This window comes from Mastigoproctus giganteus, chromosome 1, assembly GCF_048544385.1.
Source record: "Mastigoproctus giganteus isolate SK-2022 chromosome 1, ASM4854438v1, whole genome shotgun sequence".
Lineage (NCBI taxonomy): Eukaryota > Metazoa > Arthropoda > Arachnida > Uropygi > Thelyphonidae > Mastigoproctus > Mastigoproctus giganteus.
In genome coordinates, this window is record NC_143575.1 from 134858173 (window position 1) to 134880562 (window position 22390).

At 39.1% G+C, this 22390-nt stretch overlaps 1 protein-coding gene across 1 annotated transcript in view; it reads left to right on the forward strand.

Annotated features, from left to right (window-relative positions):
- LOC150091152 (transcriptional coactivator YAP1-A-like) overlaps window positions 1-22390 on the forward strand; it is a 200160-nt gene that overhangs the window by 17242 nt on the left and 160528 nt on the right. The window contains exons 2-3 of the mRNA XM_090382281.1: window positions 8479-8705; window positions 17632-17741. Of these exons, the coding sequence (XP_090238407.1) occupies window positions 8479-8705; window positions 17632-17741 (337 nt within the window). The remainder of the gene's footprint in view (window positions 1-8478; window positions 8706-17631; window positions 17742-22390) is intronic.

Below are 22390 nucleotides of genomic sequence, written 5' to 3' on the forward strand. Positions count from 1 at the left end.
TCAGAAAGTAATGCAGCTAGGCCTAATGAAGATCCCACACTAAAAATTGAAAATATTATATTAAATGCATGGTATTCTTTACCGAACAATTTTTCATGTATGAGGAAACTGGCTAACGCTCTTCTCACAACGTTCGGGTCCACATATTCATGTGAAAAATTGTTTTCCTCAATGAATTTTGTTAAATCTTCCAACAGGAATAAACTTGGAAATGAATTGACTGCAAAATGTATTAAAGTAATGAACACGAAGTATGTACCTAATATTAAGAAACTGTCTGAAAGTAAGCAACAACAAATTTCGTATTAAATATACTTTTATCAACTTTATTACACATACTGTATCTGTAATTATGTTAATTATTAATGAAGAATATTTCAAAATAAAGGCGTTTTCTTTTATTCCTTGCTCATTCAAATACTTTGTGCAGAGGCAATACTGGTCATGATGTCACCTGGTGCAGTACAAGGTATCAAATCAAGCTTCGATATTTACTGTTTTTTTTAGCTCTTCACTTGCAAAAGTTAAAGTTATAAATCAAAAAGGAAACTAAAACCTTTTTTGGATTATTTCAAAAGTGAGAACCAAAAAGATTCAACTATCAACTTGATCTCTTAACAAATTGTTTGATGTTTCCAAATAATTGGCATCCTTTTTACCCCCCCCCCTTCTAATTGAGACCACTAACTTATGACTCACGGGCTAGTATTTTAAAAAAGAAATAAAAATAATTGACCCACTCTTCAAAAAGGTTCGCCATCACTGCTCTAGAAGGAAGGGGATGAATCAGATTGGTCCACTTGATATCGATGGGTCAACTGTTGATGATCCTACTTAGGTAGCTAACAAACTAAATGAATATTTTGCATCGACATTCACACATGAGGAGTTATTCAGCGAGGGGAATGCCGGAGGGGTGGCAGTAAGCTAGAGAATCTTGTAATAACTGAGAGTAATGTGGAGGAGAAATTGTTGAAGATAAACACAAGAAAGGCACCTGGGGTGGATGGGATCTATCCATTTTTATTAAAGGAGGCAGCAAAAGAAATAAGCAAACCCTTAGCCATAATTATGAGATCTTCCTTGGATTCAGGGGAAGGTACCCACAGACTCGAGATGTGCAAATGTGACCTCAATTCACAAAGAAGGATCAAAGGCCGACACAAGTAATTATAGACCTGTGAGTTTAACTTCTGTTCAAAGGAAAATTAGTGGAGGCACTGGTTAAAGAAGCACTGCAGGATCATCTAGACAAGACTTCAGTTGTAGCTCGGACACAGCATGGTTTTGTTAAGGGGAAGTATTGCCTGACCAATTTGATTGGATACTATGATGCAGGAACAAAAGAACTGGATGCAGGGAATAATTTTTATATTATATACTTGGATCTTAGAAAGGCTTTTGATACTGTTGCATATGGAAGACTGCTGCACAAATTGGAGCAGTGTGGCATTGGAGGCAAATTGCTGCTATGGATAAAGGGGTGGTTGAGGGGGAGAAGACAGTGGTAATCAATGGACACTGCACATCGTGGACTAATGTTATTAGTGGAGTCTCTCAGGGTTTAGTGTTCGGTCCATTATTGTTTTCAGTATTTATAAATGATATTGATGATGGTATATCAAGCTTAATGTCCAAGTTTGCAGACGATACAAAGGTTGACAGGGTTGTCAAGGAAACTACTGACACTATGCTGCTGCAACAGGATCTGGAAAGGTTGAGTAGATGGGCTGAGAGGTGGAAAATGAAGTTTAACATTGACAAATGTAAAGTACTACATATGGGAAACAGCCATCCCAGAGCAACGTATCAACTCTGTGGTACTACACTGACAGTGGTAGAGAATGAAAAGGACCTGGGGGGAAATTGTGCAGGCAAATGTGAAGTTCTCTGAGCAGTGCAGATGGGCTGCATGGTGTCTTGTCAATAATGTACAGGACTTTTTCTAGCAGGGATAAGGAGGTGATTATTCTCTTGTATAAGGCAATGGTCAGGCCACACCTTGAGTACTGTATACAGGTCTGGAGGCCTCATTTCAAGAAGGATGTAGAGCTCCTGGAACGAGTACAGAGAAGGGCAACAAGATTAGTGAATGAAACAAAGGGGTCTCTTACAAAGAAAGGCTTAAGTTTTGCAAATTACAGTGTCTGGAGACTAGGCACCAGCGAGGTGATCTGATTCAAGGCTTTATACACCTTGAATGGTTTGAGCATGCTCAATGCTGATGGATTCTTCCTCGGGCTCAGAATAATCACCTGAAAGGGTATAAATTCAAATTGAGGAAAGACAGATGTACAATAGACATGCAGAAATTTGACTTTAGCCAGCGGGTAGTTGGTTGGTGGAACAGACTTCCATCCCTTGTCGTGGAAGTTGATAGCCTAAATAAATTTAAGGCTCAGCTGGACAGGTATTTCGAACGAACGAAGGGTTTTTTTTTTTTTTGGCTGATGCTGCATAAGCTTGCTTTCTTGCATCATATGCATCTACTAATGCTAACCACATCATAATATCTAATCAAATTTGTCAGACAAGACTTTCCCTTAACAAACCCATGCTGTGTCTGAATTATTGCTACATTGTTGTCTAGATGAGATGATCCTGCAATGCATCTTTAACCAGTGACTCCATTATTTTACCCGGAACAGAAGTTAAACTAATTGGTCTGTAATTACTCGTGTCACCCTTTGATCCCCCCTTTGTGAATTGGGGATACATTTGCACATGTCCAGTCTGTGGGGGAACTCCCCTGAGTCCAAGGATGCTCTCGTAATTATGGCTAAGGGTTTGCTTACTTTCTTTGCCCCCTCCTTTAATCTAACTGGATAGATCCCATCCACCCCAGGTACCTTTCTTATGTTTAACTTCAACAATTTCTCCTCCACTTTGCTCTCAGTTATTACAAAATCATTAAGCACCCTACTACAATTTGATAACCTTCTGGCATTCTCAATCCTTAATAACTCCTCATATGTGAATATAGATGCCAAATACTCATTCAGTTTGTTTTCTATCTGAGCAGTATCATCAGCAGTCGAATCATCGATATCAAGTGTACCAAATCGATTTATCTCCTTCCTTTTAGAGTTTATATAAGTAAAGAAATCCTTACTGTTTTTCTTAGCATCTTTTGCCCAAGATTTCTCGTAATCTGCCTTTGCCTGCCTTACTTCCTTTGTGGCTTGATTACAAACTAGCTTATATCTGCCTTAGGCTTCTGTGTCGCCTGATAATTTAAATGGATCCCATGCATTTTTCTTCTGTGCCACGATTCTCATTAGTTCATTTGAAAACCATTTAGGCCTAAACCTTGAACAATATTTCTTAATAGGTATGAAACTTTTAGTAGCTTCCACGATTAATTCTTTGAATGCTTCCCACTTAGAATTTGCTGTTGGTAACATCATCAGTTGATCCCACTGTATAGAATTTAAAAACCATCTGAGACCACTGTAGTCACCTTTATGGAAGCAAAAACCCTTTCCTTTAACCGTGATGGTAATTATGTCTTTAAGTAAATCCCACATCAGTACACTGTGATCACTGCCATCTAGTGGTTCCTTTTTCTGCAAATTCTTAATACACGAATGATCCCTACTGATACCAGATCAAGAGTACCCTGTCTGGTTGCCTCTCGAACATTCCCTTAATGCCACACTGCTCCAATTTGCATAACAGTTTTTTATGTTAAACACTATCAAAATCTTGCCTGAAATACATGTGTACGATATCAAAATTATTTTTTGCGTCCAGTTCCTTTGGGAACACAGGTATTTCCAAGGATAGTCTCATAATTATGGCTGTGGATTTGCTTACTTCCTTCAATGCCTTTCTTAATATAATTGGATAGATCCCACACAACCTAGGTGCTTTTCTTAAGTTTAACTTCAACAATTTCTTTTCTGCTTACCTCTCAGTTATTGACAAATCATTTAGCTCCCTAATAGAGTTTGATAAACTTCTGGCATTCACTTCCCTAAGGAATTTCTCATGTGTGAATGTAGATGCAAAATGCTCATTCTGTTTGTCAGCAACTTGAATAGGATCATCAACAGAGGAACCATCAATATCAAGTGGACCAATTTGATTCAACTCCTTCCTTCTAGTATTTACACAGAGTGCACAGAAATCATGGGATACCTACCTAGTAATGGGTAGTCCTGCCTTTTGCCGCGATAAGGGTAGGCACACAGTGAGGCATCGAGTCCACTAGTTCACGAATGAATTCCATGTGTATTTCCATCCATGCTTGCTAAACCACTATCCATAAATCCGTCGCATTCCTGGATGGAGGATCTAAAGCTGGAATGGACCTTCCCACAGGGTTCATGTCTAGTGTACAGGCAAGCCATTTCATGGTGGTAATATCTGCAGAATGCTCTTTGAACTATGTTCTAGTCACCTGTGAGGAGGAGCATTGTCCTGTGGGGTGCACGATGACTAGAAAGGGATGCAGATTGTCTGAAAGGATGGACATGTAACCTGGACCATTCAGAGATGTGTCTAGGCATACCAGAGGTCTCAATGTGGGCCAGTTGAACACCCCCACACCATTACCGACTATCCGTCTGCCTGAACAGTTCCTTGTTGAAATGACGGGTGTATAGCTTTGTGTGGTTTCTACCAGATAAGCACCTTCCTGTCCACTCAAAATAACTGGAAACACGACTCGTTGGACCAGAACACCCGTCTCCAATCATCCAATGTCCTGTGTCATGGCATTAGCAATGGGACTCTGGTGAGTCTGCAGCTCCCTTAACCTATTGTGGCTAATGATCGCCTGATGGTCTTGGTGGATATGTTTCTGGCACCTTGCTCGTTGAAGTCGGCAGTGATTTGTGCTCTGTTGTGCTCCGGTTGTCTCAAATAATGCGAGACGGACATCGACAGCCATGTTCTTCCACCACCTTTCTCCGTCCACGATATATTATCGTGGTTTTGTCAGGGGTAAAAACATTTTTGTAGGATAATGGGACTAATGTTACTAAAGATTTTATTTGTTTCCTGTTATCAAGTATATTTTCAGAATAAAGAAACAAACTTTTAAAGGGCCTTTAAAAGTTCATAAACTTTCCATAACAATGGTTTTTATGTAAATGACTTAATTGAGCAATAGTAATATACTGAATTGTTTTATTTAAAATGGTATAATTACATAGACAACACTTTACTAGAAACATTTAAGCAATTTGGCAATGTTTTGAGAAGTCACTGTTTCTTGTTGTCTCAGGCCTATAGCTTGGTTTAGAGCAGCGGTTCCCAACTTATTTTAATTGCGGAACCCTTTTCACCTTGATAAAAGATTTTGGAACCCTGACAATTTTTACTGTTTATAAATAAAAAAACAAATCAAAAATAATTTATTGAAAATACAAAAAACCAGATTAATAATGGAAAAGCAAATATTATTAATTCAAACTGGTAATTAAGTTGAAGGATTAAACATCTTCTTTTCTTTCAGTATTCTTTCAAAATTTGGTTTAATTGTGGACAGCTGAATTCTAATATCAGGAGTGGCATCCAACTTACTTCTGTATTTTGTTTTTGTCACAGTGTAGAGGTAAAATCCGCTTTCACACATATGTGGTACAAAACGGCAACAAACAACGAATTGCTTTTTTGTATAAATTTGGATATTCTTCTTTTAAGTCGCACCAAAACTCGTTTAATTAAACTTTATTAAATTTAACTTTTATTTGGCTGTTTGGTGTCAGGTCGATGAGATTTTCATATTCTGAAGTAGATAGTTCTTCTGGTTTTTCTTTAATATTGAAAGGATTGAAAACCCAATAGTTATTGTCATCTTTTAGTAGAGGAAAGTATTCGTTTAATGCCACAGTTACTGATTTTAGATGAGAAATAATTTCTTTTTGAATTTCCTCATCAATTTCACAGTTTGATTCCTGTAGTTCGTTAGCACCAGATAAATTACGCAGACATTTTGAAACGAACTATTCAGATTATAAGAATAAAGATGTGAAACTTTTTGAAAGAAAACATTTGTCTCTTGACAAAACTAAACATTTTATGTCAAATGTTGTATAACGAAAGGGCAACAATGGCTTCCTACAAAGTAAGCTACCATATAGCACTCACAGGTGAAGTGCATACAATTTCTGAAACTTTGAGAGAAAAAGTCATTTAAAGTTAGAAATGGATCCATATTATTATTTTCAACAGTCATAGTACAGTATTGTAACTTTCATAATAATGATTGTAATTTATCTTTTATGTTGAAAATATATTTACATTTTTTCCTTGAAGGGAGAGAGAAACATCATTCAATTTTGTGAATATATCCACCAGATAAGCAATTTGACTGAACCACGGAAAGTTTCTAAAGTGATCTGCTAATAGAAATTTGTCATTGTGTAAGAATATGGCGAGCTCTTCTTGTAATTCAAACAATCTCACAAGAACTCTGCCATGTGACAGCCATCTAATTTCAGTATGTACCAGCAAAGATGTATGTTGGCTGCCCATATCTTCACATATAATTTGGAATAATCTTGATTTCAATGGTTGTGTTTTCACAATGTTAATAATTTTCACTGCTTTATCTAAAATACATTTTAAAGATGAAGGGATATTTCGAGCAACCAGTGCATGTCTATGAAGAACACAGCAACTACTTGTACACATTTTAGCAACATTTTTAATTCGTGTTACTGCCCCTTTCACAGGTCCTATCATTGACTTCGCACCATTGTTATACACATCGACACATTTCTCCCAACTTATTCCACAAGTCGTCATAAAATCGTCGATACATTTAAATATCATTTCTCCTGTTGTATTGGTTTGTAAATTTTCACAGAGTGGCATGTCTTCTTCAATAGAATTATTGTAGTATTAACGAGCGAAAACTAATAAAATTGTAAGGTTTGCCATGTTCATTGTCTCATCTAATTGTAAAGACTACTCATCACATGACTGAAGTCTTAAATTAAGTTCCTGCTCAATATCCTCAGCCATATCATGAATTCTGCGTGAAGTTGTATTATTTGAGTATGAAATTTTATCAATTTGTTGACAGGATTTCTCATCGAACATACTCTGAACAACATCTTTGATGCATGGTTTTATGAGAGTTTCAGAAATTGTATGCGCTTTACCTGTGAGTGCTATATGGTAGCTTACTTTGTTGTTGTTATTTGGTTTTTAGGAGCATTAGCAACTAAGGCCATATTGCTCAGGGGGATGTGCGGTGTTCATTCCCTGACCTTTCCGTATCCTCTGTATTTGGTGGCCACTGGCTCGAACCCCGGTCTAATCAAGAAGCGTGTGCTATGCACTGCTGCTCCTGCCCACCTGGCTATGGAGGTGCCAACTTACTTTGTAGGAAGCTATTGTTGCCCTTTCGTTATCTGACAACATTTTCAACATAAAATGTTTAGTTTTGTTGAGAGACAAAAGTTTTCTTTCAAAAAGTTTGACATTTTTATTTTTATATTATGAATGGTTCATTTCAAAATGTCTGCGTAATTTAGCTGGTGCTAACGAACTATTTGATAAGATCTTATTGCATAATATACATAACACATCAGGGGCCTCTGGATTTCCTGTGGTTGTGAATCTGAGTAATAAATAACTAGTGTGCTGTATTTACATTTTTTATGACTTAGTGATGTTTTAGTATTGACAAATGACACTTCCCTTTTCCTCAATTCATCTGTTACACAAGATGGTGCCTTGATCTGTATTTTCATCAGTATCCACTTTATTCGTATTAGCTGTAGTATCCATATCCGTATTAGCTGTAGTTAGAAGTTAATTCCAAGGATCGAACATCTAATTAAACAAATTTTAAAAATTATTCTAAAATTATTTATGCATCGAGTTACAAAAGTGACATTAATATAACCAAGACAGAAAAATCACAATTAAGTAGGGTGGGGGGATGGTCAGTGTAAGAATTACAATAATTATGCAATTACTAAGAAAGAAATTGTGTAGGAAATCACTGTTGCAGTTTATATTCCTGTGGGATTACCTGGTATGCCTTTGGCCCACCTGAATTTTTTAGGGTTATTTAGATTAAAGATATTTCTTTCAGAAATGCCAGAAAAAGTGATGTTCCTCCTCCCACCATATTCTCCAGTCTGTTAGAATCTGTTAGAACCGTATTCCTTGATGATACTGACATGTTCTGTGTAGAGCATGCCGTATTGAAAGTTTTTTCCTCAGTTTTCACTGTTTAAGATTTCCAGGGTAAGGGGAAGGAAGTATGATTTAAATTTGAAGAAAATAGGAAAACAAATATTCAGTCATACATAACTGACACCACTTTTTTAACTGCTTAACTTGCACCAGGTGCTAATGTAATTAGATTATCTATTTTTTAATATATATTATATTAAAAAAAATTTATTTTATAATGTTAAATTTTGAATGCATGTTAAATAAACAGTTCCGCAGCTTTGAAACTCTCCATCTGTTTTCTTTATTTCTTTTCCTTCCCTTCTCTGAATGTACTAGTCACGTTACAAAAACAACAACATGGGAAGATCCCAGGAAAAAAGTATTGACTGAAAACCAATCACTATCCACTGCCACTCCTAGTAGAAGAACGGGTAGTTCACCCATTAATTTACAAAATTTGGAACCTCTTCCAAAAGGATGGGAACAGGCAGCAACACCTGAAGGTGAAGTTTACTTTATTAATCATGCTGAGCGTACAACCAGTTGGCTAGATCCTAGGATACGTAAGTGTGATATTAAAGAAATAATTTAATTTAAATGGCATGTATTGGTATCCTTGAACATTGATTGGTTTTTTAAAGAAAATATTGATAGTAATGTTGTGAATTTTGTTATATTGTGGAACGCACTCAAATAAGAAATATTTAATTGACTTGGGTGTTTTTGAGATTTAGTAACATAATTTACTTTAACTCTCAATGAGTGCATTGGTGAAATTCGACCCCCCCCCCTTTCAAAAAATGACATTTTTCTGTTGCAGTGTTGGTCATCATTTTCAGCCAGCATCATTGTGTTAAAATTTTGAGCGTATTGCTGCAGAGAAATCAGATATATTACTGTTTGTGAATGCAATATATCAATGCTCAATTAGCTTTTTTTTTTTTTTTTTTTTAACTACCAGTATTACAAAAAAGTAAATAAAAAAATATACAGTCGATTCCGGTTATTTGGGACACATCGGGACTAGTGCATTTTGGTCCAATTAAGCAGCTGTCCCAATTATCTGAAGTTTCATCTAAAAAAGTTAAAAATACAATGGACCCTCACTTTACAATTGGTTCACTGTACGATCAAATCACGTTACGATGGAGTCCCCATAGTAAAGTACCGTTCACTATACGATGTGTAGTAAGCGCCAGTCATTGTGATCACGTTTGTGAATTGAATTTTAATTCTATTAAACAGTAATTCTAATTAGTGAAAATAGGAGGAATATTATCCACAGGCTATAAAAGTAAAGAAATATTAAGCACAAATTTATCCTTTATTACCTTACCAATTAAAAAATTAAATGATACGTGAAAATCAGAAGAATATACGTGATAATCGGAATAATTAATACAGACTGTAATATGTACATACTAACTAGTTGACATTTCTGTTCACTGACATTTGTGGGTGAGGGTTAAAATTTAAAACAGTAAAAAGATAAGCAATCAATAACAAAGAACACAGCATACTCAAATTTTGAGTAACAAGATACGCGCAAGTGAGAACGGAGTAGAAGTAAATGCACTTCACCACAATAACCTCCAGAATTCCAGCTTTCGGTATTGTTGCAAATCAGTAAGATCGAGTTTACTATCTGTTTATGATAGATTGCACTAACAGAAAAGCCCAATAAACAGATGACTGCTAATTGTTTTATGGTTGTGACCTTCAGTAATCCAACTGAACTACTTGGTACGGTCGGAGACAATCGTAGGGTAATCTCCAGTGCTGCGGTCTCCTGCCCCGATTAAACAGCATGTTGTCCCAATTAAGCAAAGTAAATCCTGACTATTTTCTCGATTGGGTTTTGTTTTTTAAGATTTGCCCCAAATAAAGGGCTGCCCCGATTAACTGGTGGCCTAAATAACCAGAATCCACTTTTTTTTTTTCTGAAAGATTTGTTTTGCAGAAATCTAGTGATGAGTATCTAGTATTAGTAGTAGCATATGATACAAGAAGGCAAGCTTATAAAGCATTAACCAAAAAAAAAAAAAGAAGCTCCCACATCACCTGCCCATCCCATCCAATTATATTTTCTAGTTCTTCCTTGAATTTATTCAAACCACCCACTTCCACAACAACAGATGGAAGCTTGTGCCAACAATCAAACTTCACACATCTATCCTGTAAACATCCTTCTTCAATTTGAATTTATGCTTCTTCGTGTGTGCAGGAGAAGGTATGCCATCAGTCAATCATCAATCAATTCAAAGCCTTGAACACTTCAGATCAACTTGCAGGTGCCTGGTATCTAGGCACGGCAATTTGCAGAATTGAAGCCTTTCTTGGTAAGACCACCCTTTCATTTCCTTCACCAATCTTGTTGCCCTTCTTTGCACCCATTCCAACAGATCTACATCCTTCCTAAAATGAGGCTTCTAGGCGGGTATGCAGCACTCAAGATGTAGCCTAATCATTGCCATGTACAATGGGATAATCACCTCCTTATCCTTGCTAGCGAAGTTCGTGTATATCATTAACAAAACCCCCATGAGTAATAGTAATAGTAATAAAGGTATGTGATACAAGAAGGCAAGCATATGAGCTTATGTAGTATCAGCCAAATAAAAAAAAAAAAAAAAATTCACACAACCATTCCTTCTAAACGTTTGTCCAATTCCTCCTTGAATTTATTTAACCTATCGACTTCCACAACGACATATCTATGTTTGTTCCAGCAATTAACCACCTGCTGGCTAAAGGCAAATTCCTTTAACTGTCTTTCCTCAATTAGAATTTATGCCAGGTTAGGTTTGTAATCTGAACAAGCAGAAGAATCCCATCAGAATTCAGTGTGCTCGACCCATTCAAGGCCTTATACACCTCAATCAGATCACCTTCCAGGTGCTTAGTCTCCAGCAACTGCAATTTACAGAACTTAAACCTCTCTTGGTAAGATAACCCCTTTGTTCCCTCACCAGTCTTGTTTCCCTTCTCTGTACACACTCAAGCAAGTCTACATCCTTCCTGAAATGAGGCCTCCAGACCCATATGCAGTAGTCAAAGTGTGGCCTGACCATTGTCTTATACAAAGGGATAATCACCTCCTTTTCCCTTCTAGCAAAATTCCTGTATATCATTGACAAAACCCCATGACCTGCTCTTGCCGCCTGTCTGCATTGCTCAGAAAACTTCATATCTGACTGCACAATTACTCCCAGTTCTTTTACATTTTCTACCACCCTAAGTGTAGTACCACACAGTTGGTACGTTCCTCTGGGATTAATTTTACCCATATGGCAGTACTTTGCATTTGTCAATGTTAAGCTTCAGTTGCCATCTCTCAGCCCATCTGCCCAAATTTTCTAGATCCTGTTGCAGTAGCACACTGCCATTACTGTCATTAACAACCGTGCCAACCTTTGTATCATCTGCAAACTTCGACACTAAGCCTGATATACTTTTATCAATATCATTTATAAATATACAAAACAACAGTGGGCCCAACACCGAACCCTGTGGGACTCCTCTAATAACATTACTCCACTAAGAGCAGCGTCCATTGATTACCACTCTGTCTTCTCCCACTCAACCACCCTTTTATCCATTGTAGCAACTTACCCTTAATATCATTTTGCTCCAATTTGTACAGTAGTCTTCCATGCACAACAGTGTCAATAGCTTTCCTGACATCCAAGTATATGATATCAAAATTATTTTTTGCATCCAGTTCCTTTGTAACCACATCATAGATCCAATCAAATTTGTCAGACAAGACTTTCCCTTAACAAACCCAGTGTGTCTGAATTATTGTTGCAGTCTTGTCCTGATGATCCTGCAATGCATCTTTAACTAGTGACTCTATTATTTTACCCGGAAGAAGTTAAACTAATTGGTCTATAATTACTCACGTCACCCTTCAATCCCCCTTTGTGATTTGGGGATACATTTGCACATCTCCAGACCGTGGGGACTTCCCCTGAATCCAAGGATGCTCTCATAATTATGGCTAAGGGTTTGCTTAGTTCCTTTGCCTCCTCCTTTAATATAACGGGATAGATCCCATCCACTCCAGGAGCCTTTCTTATGTTTAACTTCAACAATTTCTCCTTCACTTTGCTCTCAGTTATTACAAAATCATTATGCACTCTGTTACAGTTTGATAAACTTCTTAATATTTAATTTACTATTTCGAGTATTTGTATCGCACAAAGAACTTCTTATCTGAACACACCACCCCACAGGTATTTTTTTTTTTCTTTTTTTCATTTTTGCTACTCCACTACGCTGAGTGTAGTACCTCACAGTTGGTATGTTAATCTGGGATTACTGATGCCCATGATCAGTATCTTACATTTGTCAATATTAAATTTCAACTACCATTTCTCAGCCCATTGGCCTAATTTTTCTAGATCTTGTTTCAACAGTTTACCTTGATTACTGTTGTTAATCACCCTGCTAACTTTTGTATCACCTTCTAACATAGATTTTAAGCCTGATATACCTTCATCAATATCATTAATAAATATTGAAAACTATGGGCCCAGCACTGAACCTTGGGGGATTCCACTAATAACATTAGCCCATGAAGAGCATTGCCCATTGATAGCCACTCTATCTTCCCACACTGAACCATCCCTTTATCCTTAGCAGTTAATAGCCCTTAATGCTGCACTGCTCCAATTTATACAGCAGTCTTTTATGTGCAACGCTATCGAAAGCTCTGTTGAAATCCAAGTATATGATACAAAATTATTTTTTGCATCCAGTTTCAGCCTTTGCGAACTGTTTCTGTTGAACAAACCAAGTAGCAAAAGTCCCCCGGAGTGGATAATCCGCAGGCTCCAATGATTGGACACGTTGCAGATGGTATGAACTCTTTTGGTTTGTTGACAGTATCCTCCATACAGTGGATTGGGAAATACCCAACCTTTGGCCTATCGCTCGAGTACTTGTACTTGGATTGCCTTCTGCAAGACATCGGACATTCTCCTCATTGTCTGGAGTCCTCGTTCGCTCTCAATTCATGGTATCTCTCGTGAAACAACCAGTCTCACGTAACCTTCTGTGCACACGTGCAAAAATTGTATGATGAGGAGCATGCCTGTGCAGGAAACGTTCCTGGTACAAGTGCAAAGCGGTGTGCTGTAACAGTCCCCAGCTCCATACGGAAGGTGCATGTCGGCCAGTTCAATTTGAATACTCGTCCATCCTACTGACTCGGAAACTGATTCGCAAATGCTGACTTCCAGCGGGATCACTGTTCATGCGACCTCCCGTTCAACGTCCTCTACCGCATGACGAAGGCATTTCGGACCCTGCAATGCTATGTGATTCCGATTCGTCTTTGTGCCCCATACACCTCCTGCAAGTTTGTCGCACTGGTAGTGAATCACCCAGTATTTTCTCTACATTTTGATTTTATATCTTTCTTCAGTATAAGTATTTTTAGGAATCAAATGCATTTTTCCACACAGAAGAAACTGTTGTGTATGTTTGTAAGAAACAAATACACAACAGAAGAAACTGTTGTGTACCTGGCACACATGGAATGAAATTTGCTGAATGTTAATTGAACATGCATTCAGAAAATAATGCTTAATTATAGTTTTTGTCTTTCCACACTGTGTGAAAAAGCCCTGGACTCAAATTCCTGCAGGCTGGTTTTTTTTTTTTTTTTTTAAATACCATGCTTGAATTATGCTATGCAACCCTTGGCCACCGACACGTGTTGCATTGTTTTTACCTTGTGTAAACTCAGATTTTTCATTTGGCAAAAATAGGCATAGAGACCATAGAATACACGCAGATTTACAAGCACAGTAGTTCAAACACAGTACATCAGTGGACAAAAGTTGTGCATTGATGTATTGTTGCTTTGGCAAAAAAAAAAAACAAACATTTGAATAAAGTAACCACAGTTTTGGCATGAAAATATTTCTAATTTATATTACCAGTAGCACAGCATATGTGTGGAGTTCAGTTCTTGTCCTGGTCACCTACTTTACACCCAACATACATGATGTAGGCCTTTTTTTTTTTGGCTTGCCTTCTGCAAGCCAAAGGACACTTTAATGTTGCCAAAGGAAACATTAAAGGACACTTTCTTGAAGCTAATGTGGCTTCTCCACATACATAACAGAAGTCATCTGGACTATTCACACAATTATGGGGCATATTAATCTTACACAACACAAATACTGTGCAAAAAGTAGTAATCTCGTAGAGAACAATCACTAAGTGAGAACAAATTATCCAGTACCTAGCCATATTCGAAAACTAATCCAAGAGAATTGATGCATTTGAGGTAACAACAACTTATCACGTGATGCAGAGCTTTTATCACATGATCAGCAACTGTCGATCATGTGATAAGAGCATGGTGGTACTGAAACTGTAGCATTGCCAGCCATGTGTTTTGCTGAGAACCATAGTTGATAATGTAGAGTTACTCGCTAATATGAGACCCCAACTGTAATTCGAAAACATGCCGACCGACAATTTTTAATGTGATTTTCGGGTTCAGCAGCATAAAATTAGGCAAGATTGGTTATTTTCGTTTTCTTAACATTTTATGTGTTGACTAGTGTAATGGATGAGATTTTAATGTGGAAGAAAGAATTTCATTCCCTGACACAATCTGAGTTAATATTGGGTCAGAAGATTTAAAACAGTAATCCAAGTAATTAAACAAAGAATAGAAATTGTGCAGATTATCCCATTTCACATTCCTGTAATGCCAAACCACACAAAGCTGATAATGATAGTGTGAGACAGGCTTCACTAGAGATTAGACCATCACCAAGGTGTGATCTGAAGTGTCAAGAATAAATTGTATGAACAAATTATGTGAGAAACTAGATTGCAGAAACTTTATTAGAGCTTGCATACGATGACGTGCCACTGGTGGCATAATGGGGCCTACTGCCACATGTCAGCTCTGTAGAAAACTAAAAACATATAGTCATAGCATTATGTAAGTGCTTCAACTGATGTGGTTTTACATATTTTTGAAAATTGAACTTTTTCAGTGAGTTGACCACGTACTTTGAATAATTGGTGAGACAGACATCACAATATTTAGGTGGTTATAACTGGTTGGTAAATGAACAAGATGAGTGGAGTGAGGTCATTAGTAATTGCAAAAGCCTAAGCATCTCAACCAGCTGGATCTGTGTGACTGAAAAACTGAAGCCAAATGAAGTTGTAACAGTGTTGTTTATATCCACAAGAAAAATTACCTCACTGTTAAGAAAGTTAGACCAGAGAAAGTTAAGTTTCAAAAGAAACATAAGTAGACATATGCAGTTTTACCACCTTTTGAAGTGAATATTAGTATGACAAATGATTCAAGAAAGCAAGATTATAAAAGCATCAGCAGAAAAAGAAATCCACACCCTTTAATAATTTATATAGCTCTTTATTTTGAATAAGGAGGTTGTTTCAACTTTCTGCTGGCCGAAAGCAAATCTCTGCACATCTACACTGTAACCTTCTTTCCTCACTTTAAATGTATGTCCTCTCGTGTGTAGTCTGAGCAAGAGGAAGGCTTCCATCAGCATTTAGCATACTCCATCCATTCAATACCTTAAACACCGCAGTTAGACCTCTCAGTTGCCTAGTTTATAGACACTGCAATATATAAAACTGAAGCCTTTCTTGATAAGAGTGAATATCATTTTGTTTCCCTCATTCTTTTCATTGCTCTTTTGTTCACCTTCAAACAGATCAACGTCCTTCCTAAAATGAGTCTTCCAGACCTGTATGCTATACCCAAGATGTGGTCTAGCCATTGCCTTATGAGGAAGTATCAGAAAGTTCATTCCCTGACCTAGATAAAACATCAGTAGGAAAATGCTGTTTTTAATATGTTGTCTACATATTCAATAATTAACATGTGAAATTTCATTCCTGTAGGTGATTGTATACAAGAGGTGGAGCCTGGAATCTGAGGAAGGATGTTATGGTTGACAAGATGGAGTATCGAGCAGTGATCAAGTTCTTGCATTAGCAGGGCAAGAAAGCTAAAGAAGTTGGTGAAGAAATGAAAGCTGTGTATGGGCAATTCTGCCCATCCTATGACACTGTAAAAATGTTGAAACTTGAGTTCCAGTGCAGTCATACAAGTGTCTTTGATGAGCCAAGAGAAGGAAGGCCATCAACATCCACAGACAGTGAGATGGTTTCAAAGGTTGAGCAGCCTGTCTGAGTGACATAAGTGTGACAATTCATTTCATTGCAAATGCAGTGGGAATTAGTTATGGGTCTGCCCACATTTCACATGACCATCTGCACATGTCTAAGGTCTCTGCACGATGGGTTCCAAGATTCCTGATGCCTTTGCAGAACAATGTTGAATGCATTGTTCTTGCCAACTGTTGGATTTGTAATGCTAACTTTTTGATCGTTTGGGTGAGAACTTTTTTGATCGTTTGGCGACGAATGCTGGGTGTACAATGAAGAAACCATTGCATGGATGCCACTTTGATTTGTATCAGGAAGTCATCAATGAAATAGAATTGTGGTTTCAGGCAAAAAAAGTGTGGACTTCTTTAATCAAGGCATTAAACAACTGATCCATATCCAAGATGGGAGAAATGTGTTACTATACATGGAGAGTTCATAGAAAAAGATTAAACTTTCTCTGAAGTTTTACCTTTCTAGGGCTATTATTTCTAGGTAAGGGTACGAGCTTTTTTGATACCCCCTCATACAATAGGATATCATTTACAAAACCCTATGAGCTGCCCTGGCAGCCTGTCTGCAGTGCTCATAAAACTTGATGTGTGGCTGTGCAATTACCCCCATGCTCTTTTTATTCTCTACTACCTTCAATTTTGTATACCATACAGTTTGAATGTTATTCTGGGGTTAAATGGTACTTCATGTGGGTAGTAGCTTTCATTTTTCAGTGTTATACTTCAATTGCCAATCTGCAACTTCTGCAACTACACTTTTTTTTCCCCCTCATTTTATCACTTTTAATATAGTCTTGTTGCTTTTAAAACTTACAGTTATGTTAAAGTACCATTTTAATTTTATACTGTGTGGATTATTTTATTTTTTTAATTATTCAATGGTATAAGATTATGTAAGACATTGATATGATGATTATTCTTGTCCTTTTGATTGTCCTTTCAATCTCATGTGAAGGGCTTAGGATTTTCAGACTGTACAACAAAATATAAAGCAGTTTGTGTATACAAGTTCTGATTTGTAATACCGATGTACTATAAAACCAGTAAGTTTATGTATTTTGAAAAGTATTCCTAAAAATGCAGATCATGCAAAGATAAAAGCATTCTTTTCACTTGAGGAATACCTGTGTAGGTAATCCATAATGAACCACCTTTATTAAATCACTGAATTTCAAAACTGATATAAAGGAACATGTGATAATAATGTTATAAAAATTCATGTTAAGGAGAGAGAGAGAATTAGTTATTTTTTTCATATAGTAATGTCTGGCAGCTCTGTTTTTTTTTTTTTTTTTTTTAGCTGCTCATTTACAACAGCCACCTTTAATGCAAACTCCTTCTATTGATACTCAGCAACAAAGTTCACAACAGGCAACAGTACTTTCGGCACAGAATCAGCCACAGCCTCAGGTAAGTTTAATATTATTTTCTCTAAGTGCTCACGGAACTGATGGCAAAAATTTTTTAGAGTTTGTCTGTCCTTTACTTTTTTAATTTTATCTCAAGCAGTTTTTTATGCTACTCTGGTTTTTAAAATTTTCTGTATCATTTTTGCATGGCTGTGGTTAGCATGTGTAGCTATAGCATTAGTAGAGGCATTTGATGCAAGAAAGCAAGCTTATGCAGCATCAGCCAAAAAAAAAAATAATAAATAAATAAATAAAAAATAACCACTTCCACTTCACCTCTCTGTTCGTTCGAAATACCTGTCCAGCTGAGCCTTAAACTCATTTAAGCTATCAACTTCCACGACAAGGGATGGAAGTCTGTTCCACCAACCGACCACCCGCTGGCTAAAGGCAAATTTCCTCACATCTGTCTTTCCTCAATTTGAATTTATGCCCTCTCAGGTGATTATTCTGAGCAAGAGGAAGAATCCCATCAGCATTGAGCATGCTCAAACCATTCAAGGCGTTATACACCTCTATCAGATCACCTCGCTGGTGCCTAGTCTCCAGACACTGTAATTTGCACGTAAGAGCACCCCTTTGTTCCATTCACCAATCTTGTTGCCCTTCTCTGTACTCGTTCCAGCATCTCTACATCCTTCTTGAAATGAGGCCTCCAGACCTGTATACAGTACTCTAGGTGTGGCCTGACCATTGCCTTTTACAAGGGAATAATCACCTCTTTATCCCTGCTAGAAAAATTCCTATATATCATCGACAATACACCATGAGCTACTCTTGCAGCCCCCTCGACGTGGGCACCTGTACGTGGTGAGGGGACCTCCCAGTGATGCTGCTGGTTTTCCAGATTAGCATCGCTGGGATCTAACGCCCACACCTTGGTTTCAGGGTTACATCTGTGGAATCCGGCGTGTGCAGCCGTGCGCCGCGACCCGTGGATTTCGGAAAGGGGGATCCTGGTGGTTGAGGGGGCCCAGCCTTAATACACCACTTTGGCCCCTGCTTCGACAAGACGGGTGGTCCCGGACCGGCCCGACTGGGATCAATCGGCAGGTGGTTCTTACTGCTAGGGTCAACTGTGTTCCAATAAGTCTCCCTCCCTATGGTCCTGGGACGGGATAAAGATTTATTGGTAACGTGGGTATGGTACTTCTAAGCGAACTCGGCGTCTCATTCGTGTACGCAGTACCTGCTAGTTCACGAGTGGGCGTCCCCTCGTAGGGCTCTGTGGTGGGTGAGTTACTTAGACATCACACTTTTTCTTTACTCTCATGAGTAATTTAAAACCTATTTCTTCTGGGGCCCCAACAAGGCCCCACCTAATCGAAATGATGACGCAGAAAACACCTCTGCAAAAAGAGCCAGGACTGAGGATACATCACCACCATCAGTGATACCGCTTTTCCTCATTCTCCATTCCACTGGAGAGCAGTCAATTGGAAAGATGTCACCCTTCTTTATCCAGAAAGGATTAGAAGGGTTGGCAGCTTCACCAAAATCCGTTAAATGACTGCGTTCTGGCGACCTTTTGGTCGAAGCTACAAATGTTAAACAGGCAGAAAAAATCCTGAACGCCACATCAATAGGGGGAATACCTATCATCGTAAGCCCCCACAAAACTTTGAACTCTTCAAGAGGCGTAATTTCAGAGTGGGACCTTCTTCATGTTTCTGAAGAAGAGATCTGCTCTGAATTGAAAGAACAAGGAGTGATGGCTGTCAAAAGAATATCAATGAGAAAGGATGGGAATCTCATCCCTACCCGAGTTCTCATCCTAACATTTAACACCTCACGGCCTCCAAGTTCCATCAAGGCAGGCTATCTAAACTGCCCAGTGAGGATTTATATCCCAAACCCACTGCGGTGTTTTAGATGCCAAAAATACGGCCACTCACAAACATCTTGTCGTGGTAACCCTGCCTGTGCTCAATGTGGTGTTAAAGACCACGAGAGCAAGGAATGTTCAGCTCCAAAACCGATCTGTGTCAATTGCCAAGGAGAGCACTCCGCCTACTCTAGAGCATGCCAGCAGTGGAAGGATGAAAAAGAAATACAAAAACTGAAAACAGAGCTGAATATCTCCTACCCAGAGGCCAGAAAACATATCCAACCAATAAATAGTGGGAAACCTTCATATGCCCAGAAGATTTCTGCAAAGTGCACTATCGGGACATAAACTGAGATGACTATACCACCAAGAGAGTCATTTACCCCGATTGCACGCTATTTATTGAATTCACAAAAGCCGACCAAAAAAATACAATCAGTTGCCACTCCCATATCCGTACCTCCTAGTGCTCCACCACTACCAAAACCAAGTGGTAAAGAAAAGCCAAAAACTTCAGAAGAGTCATCCGTGATACCAGAAACAATGGATGTAGAGAACAAGGAGGTACCGGATGAATCAGTCTTGGAACTCTTTGCGGAGGAAGAAATGGACACCGGACAGCGTCCTTTCTTCCCCAAAAAAGATAAATCCAAGGCTGACAAAATAAAGCCCTCAGCACCTCAGAAGCTACCTGATGGACCCACCAAGTCAAAATAATGGCTAAATTCCTACAATGGAATTGTCGTGGATTCCGGCAAAATACTGATGACATAAAGGCCCTCCTGCAAAAGCACGAGCCAGTTTGCTTTTGCTTGCAGGAGACTTATCTGAAAGCAAATGATGATCCCACCATGCATAACATCACATTTTTTCGAAAGGATAGAATTGCAGATGGTCCTGCTCGTGGAGGAGTGGCTATCCTTGTGGGCAACCAGACCCCAGTTCAACCCTTGCTAGTTACAACCAGCACAGAGGCTGTTGCAATTCGCCTTTCAGTGGGATTTTTATTAACTGTGTGCTCTATTTATTTGCCACCTGGGACTGACATCTCCCAGGAAGACCTTGATGATCTTGTAACGCAGCTGCCTCCCTCGTACTTACTTCTCGGGGATATGAATGGACATAACACCCTGTGGGGTAGTGCTAACATCAATGGAAGGAGACAAGTCATAGAGCGTATGCTCAATGACAATGACCTTTCCCTTCTAAATACTGGAACAAACACCTTCTTCCACATGCCTACCCGTACTTTTTCTGCCATTGATCTCTCTATCTGCTCCCCTTCTCTACTCCCTTCACTCACTTGGGAAGTGGAGGAGAATCCATACGGTAGTGATCACTTCCCTGTGATAACCTTGTTACACAGTGAGAGACCGTGTCTTCCTTTCAGGTTACCACAGTGGAAGATTGATCAGGCTGACTGGTCTGCCTTCCAACATCAGGCAAATTTCGATCTCAGCACAGTCAGTCAAGAGCCCCTCAACGTGGGCACCTGTACGTGGTGAGGGGACCTCCCAGTGACGCTGCTGGGTTTCCAGATTAGCATCACTGGGATCTAACGCCCATACCTTGGTTTCAGGGTTACATCTTTGAAATCCGGCGTGTGCAGCCGTGCGCCGCGACCCGTGGAAGCGGAAAGGGGGATCCTGGTGGTTGAGGGGCCCAGCTTCAATACACCACTTTGGCCCCTGCTTCGACAAGACGGGTGGTCCCGGACCGGCCCGACTGGGATCAATCGGCGGGTGATTTTATACTGCTAGGGTCAACTGCGTTCCAATAAGTCTCCCTCCCTTTGGTCCTGGGACGGGATAAAGACTTATTGGTAACGTGGGTATGGTGCTCTAAGCGAACTCGGCGTCCCATTCGTGTAGGCAGTACCTGCTAGTTCACGAGTGGGCGTCCCCTCGTAGGGCTCCTTGGTGGGTGAGGTACTTAGGCATCAGACATTTTCTCTTTACTCATATGAGTAATTTAAATCCCCTTTCTTCTGGGGCCCCAACAAGGCCCCTACCTAATCGAAATGAAGACGCAGAAAACACCTCTGCAAAAAGAGCCAGGACTGAGGATACACCATCATCATCAGTAACACCGCTTTTCCTCATTCTCCATTCCACCGGAGAGCAGTCCATTGGGAAGATGTCACCCTTCTTTATCCAGAAAGGATTAGAAGGGTTGGCAGGTTCACCTAAAACTGTAAAAAGACTGCGTTCTGGCGACCTTTTGGTCGAAGCTTCTACCACCAAGCAAGCGGAAAAAATCATAAAATCTACATCCATAGGGGGAATACCTATCATCGTAACCCCTCACAAAACTCTAAATTCTTCACGTGGTGTCATATCAGAGTGGGACCTTCTTCATGTTTCTGAAGAAGAGATCTGCTCTGAATTAAAAGAACAAGGAGTGACAGCTGTCAAAAGAATATCAATGAGAAAGGATGGGAATCTCGTCCCTACCCGAGTTCTCATCCTAACGTTTAACACCCCACGGCCTCCAAGTTCCATCAAGGCAGGCTATCTAAACTGCCCAGTGAGGATTTATATCCCAAACCCACTGCGGTGCTTTAGATGCCAAAAATACGGCCACTCACAAACATCTTGTCGTGGTAATCCTGCCTGTGCTCGATGTGGTGTTAAAGACCACGAGAGCAAGGAATGCTCAGCTCCAAAACCTATCTGTGTCAATTGCCAAGAAGAACATCCCGCCTACTCTAGAGCATGCCAGCGGTGGAAGGATGAAAAAGAAATACAAAAACTGAAAACAGAGCTGAATATCTCCTACCCAGAGGCCAGAAAACGTATCCAACCAGTAAATAGCGGGAAACC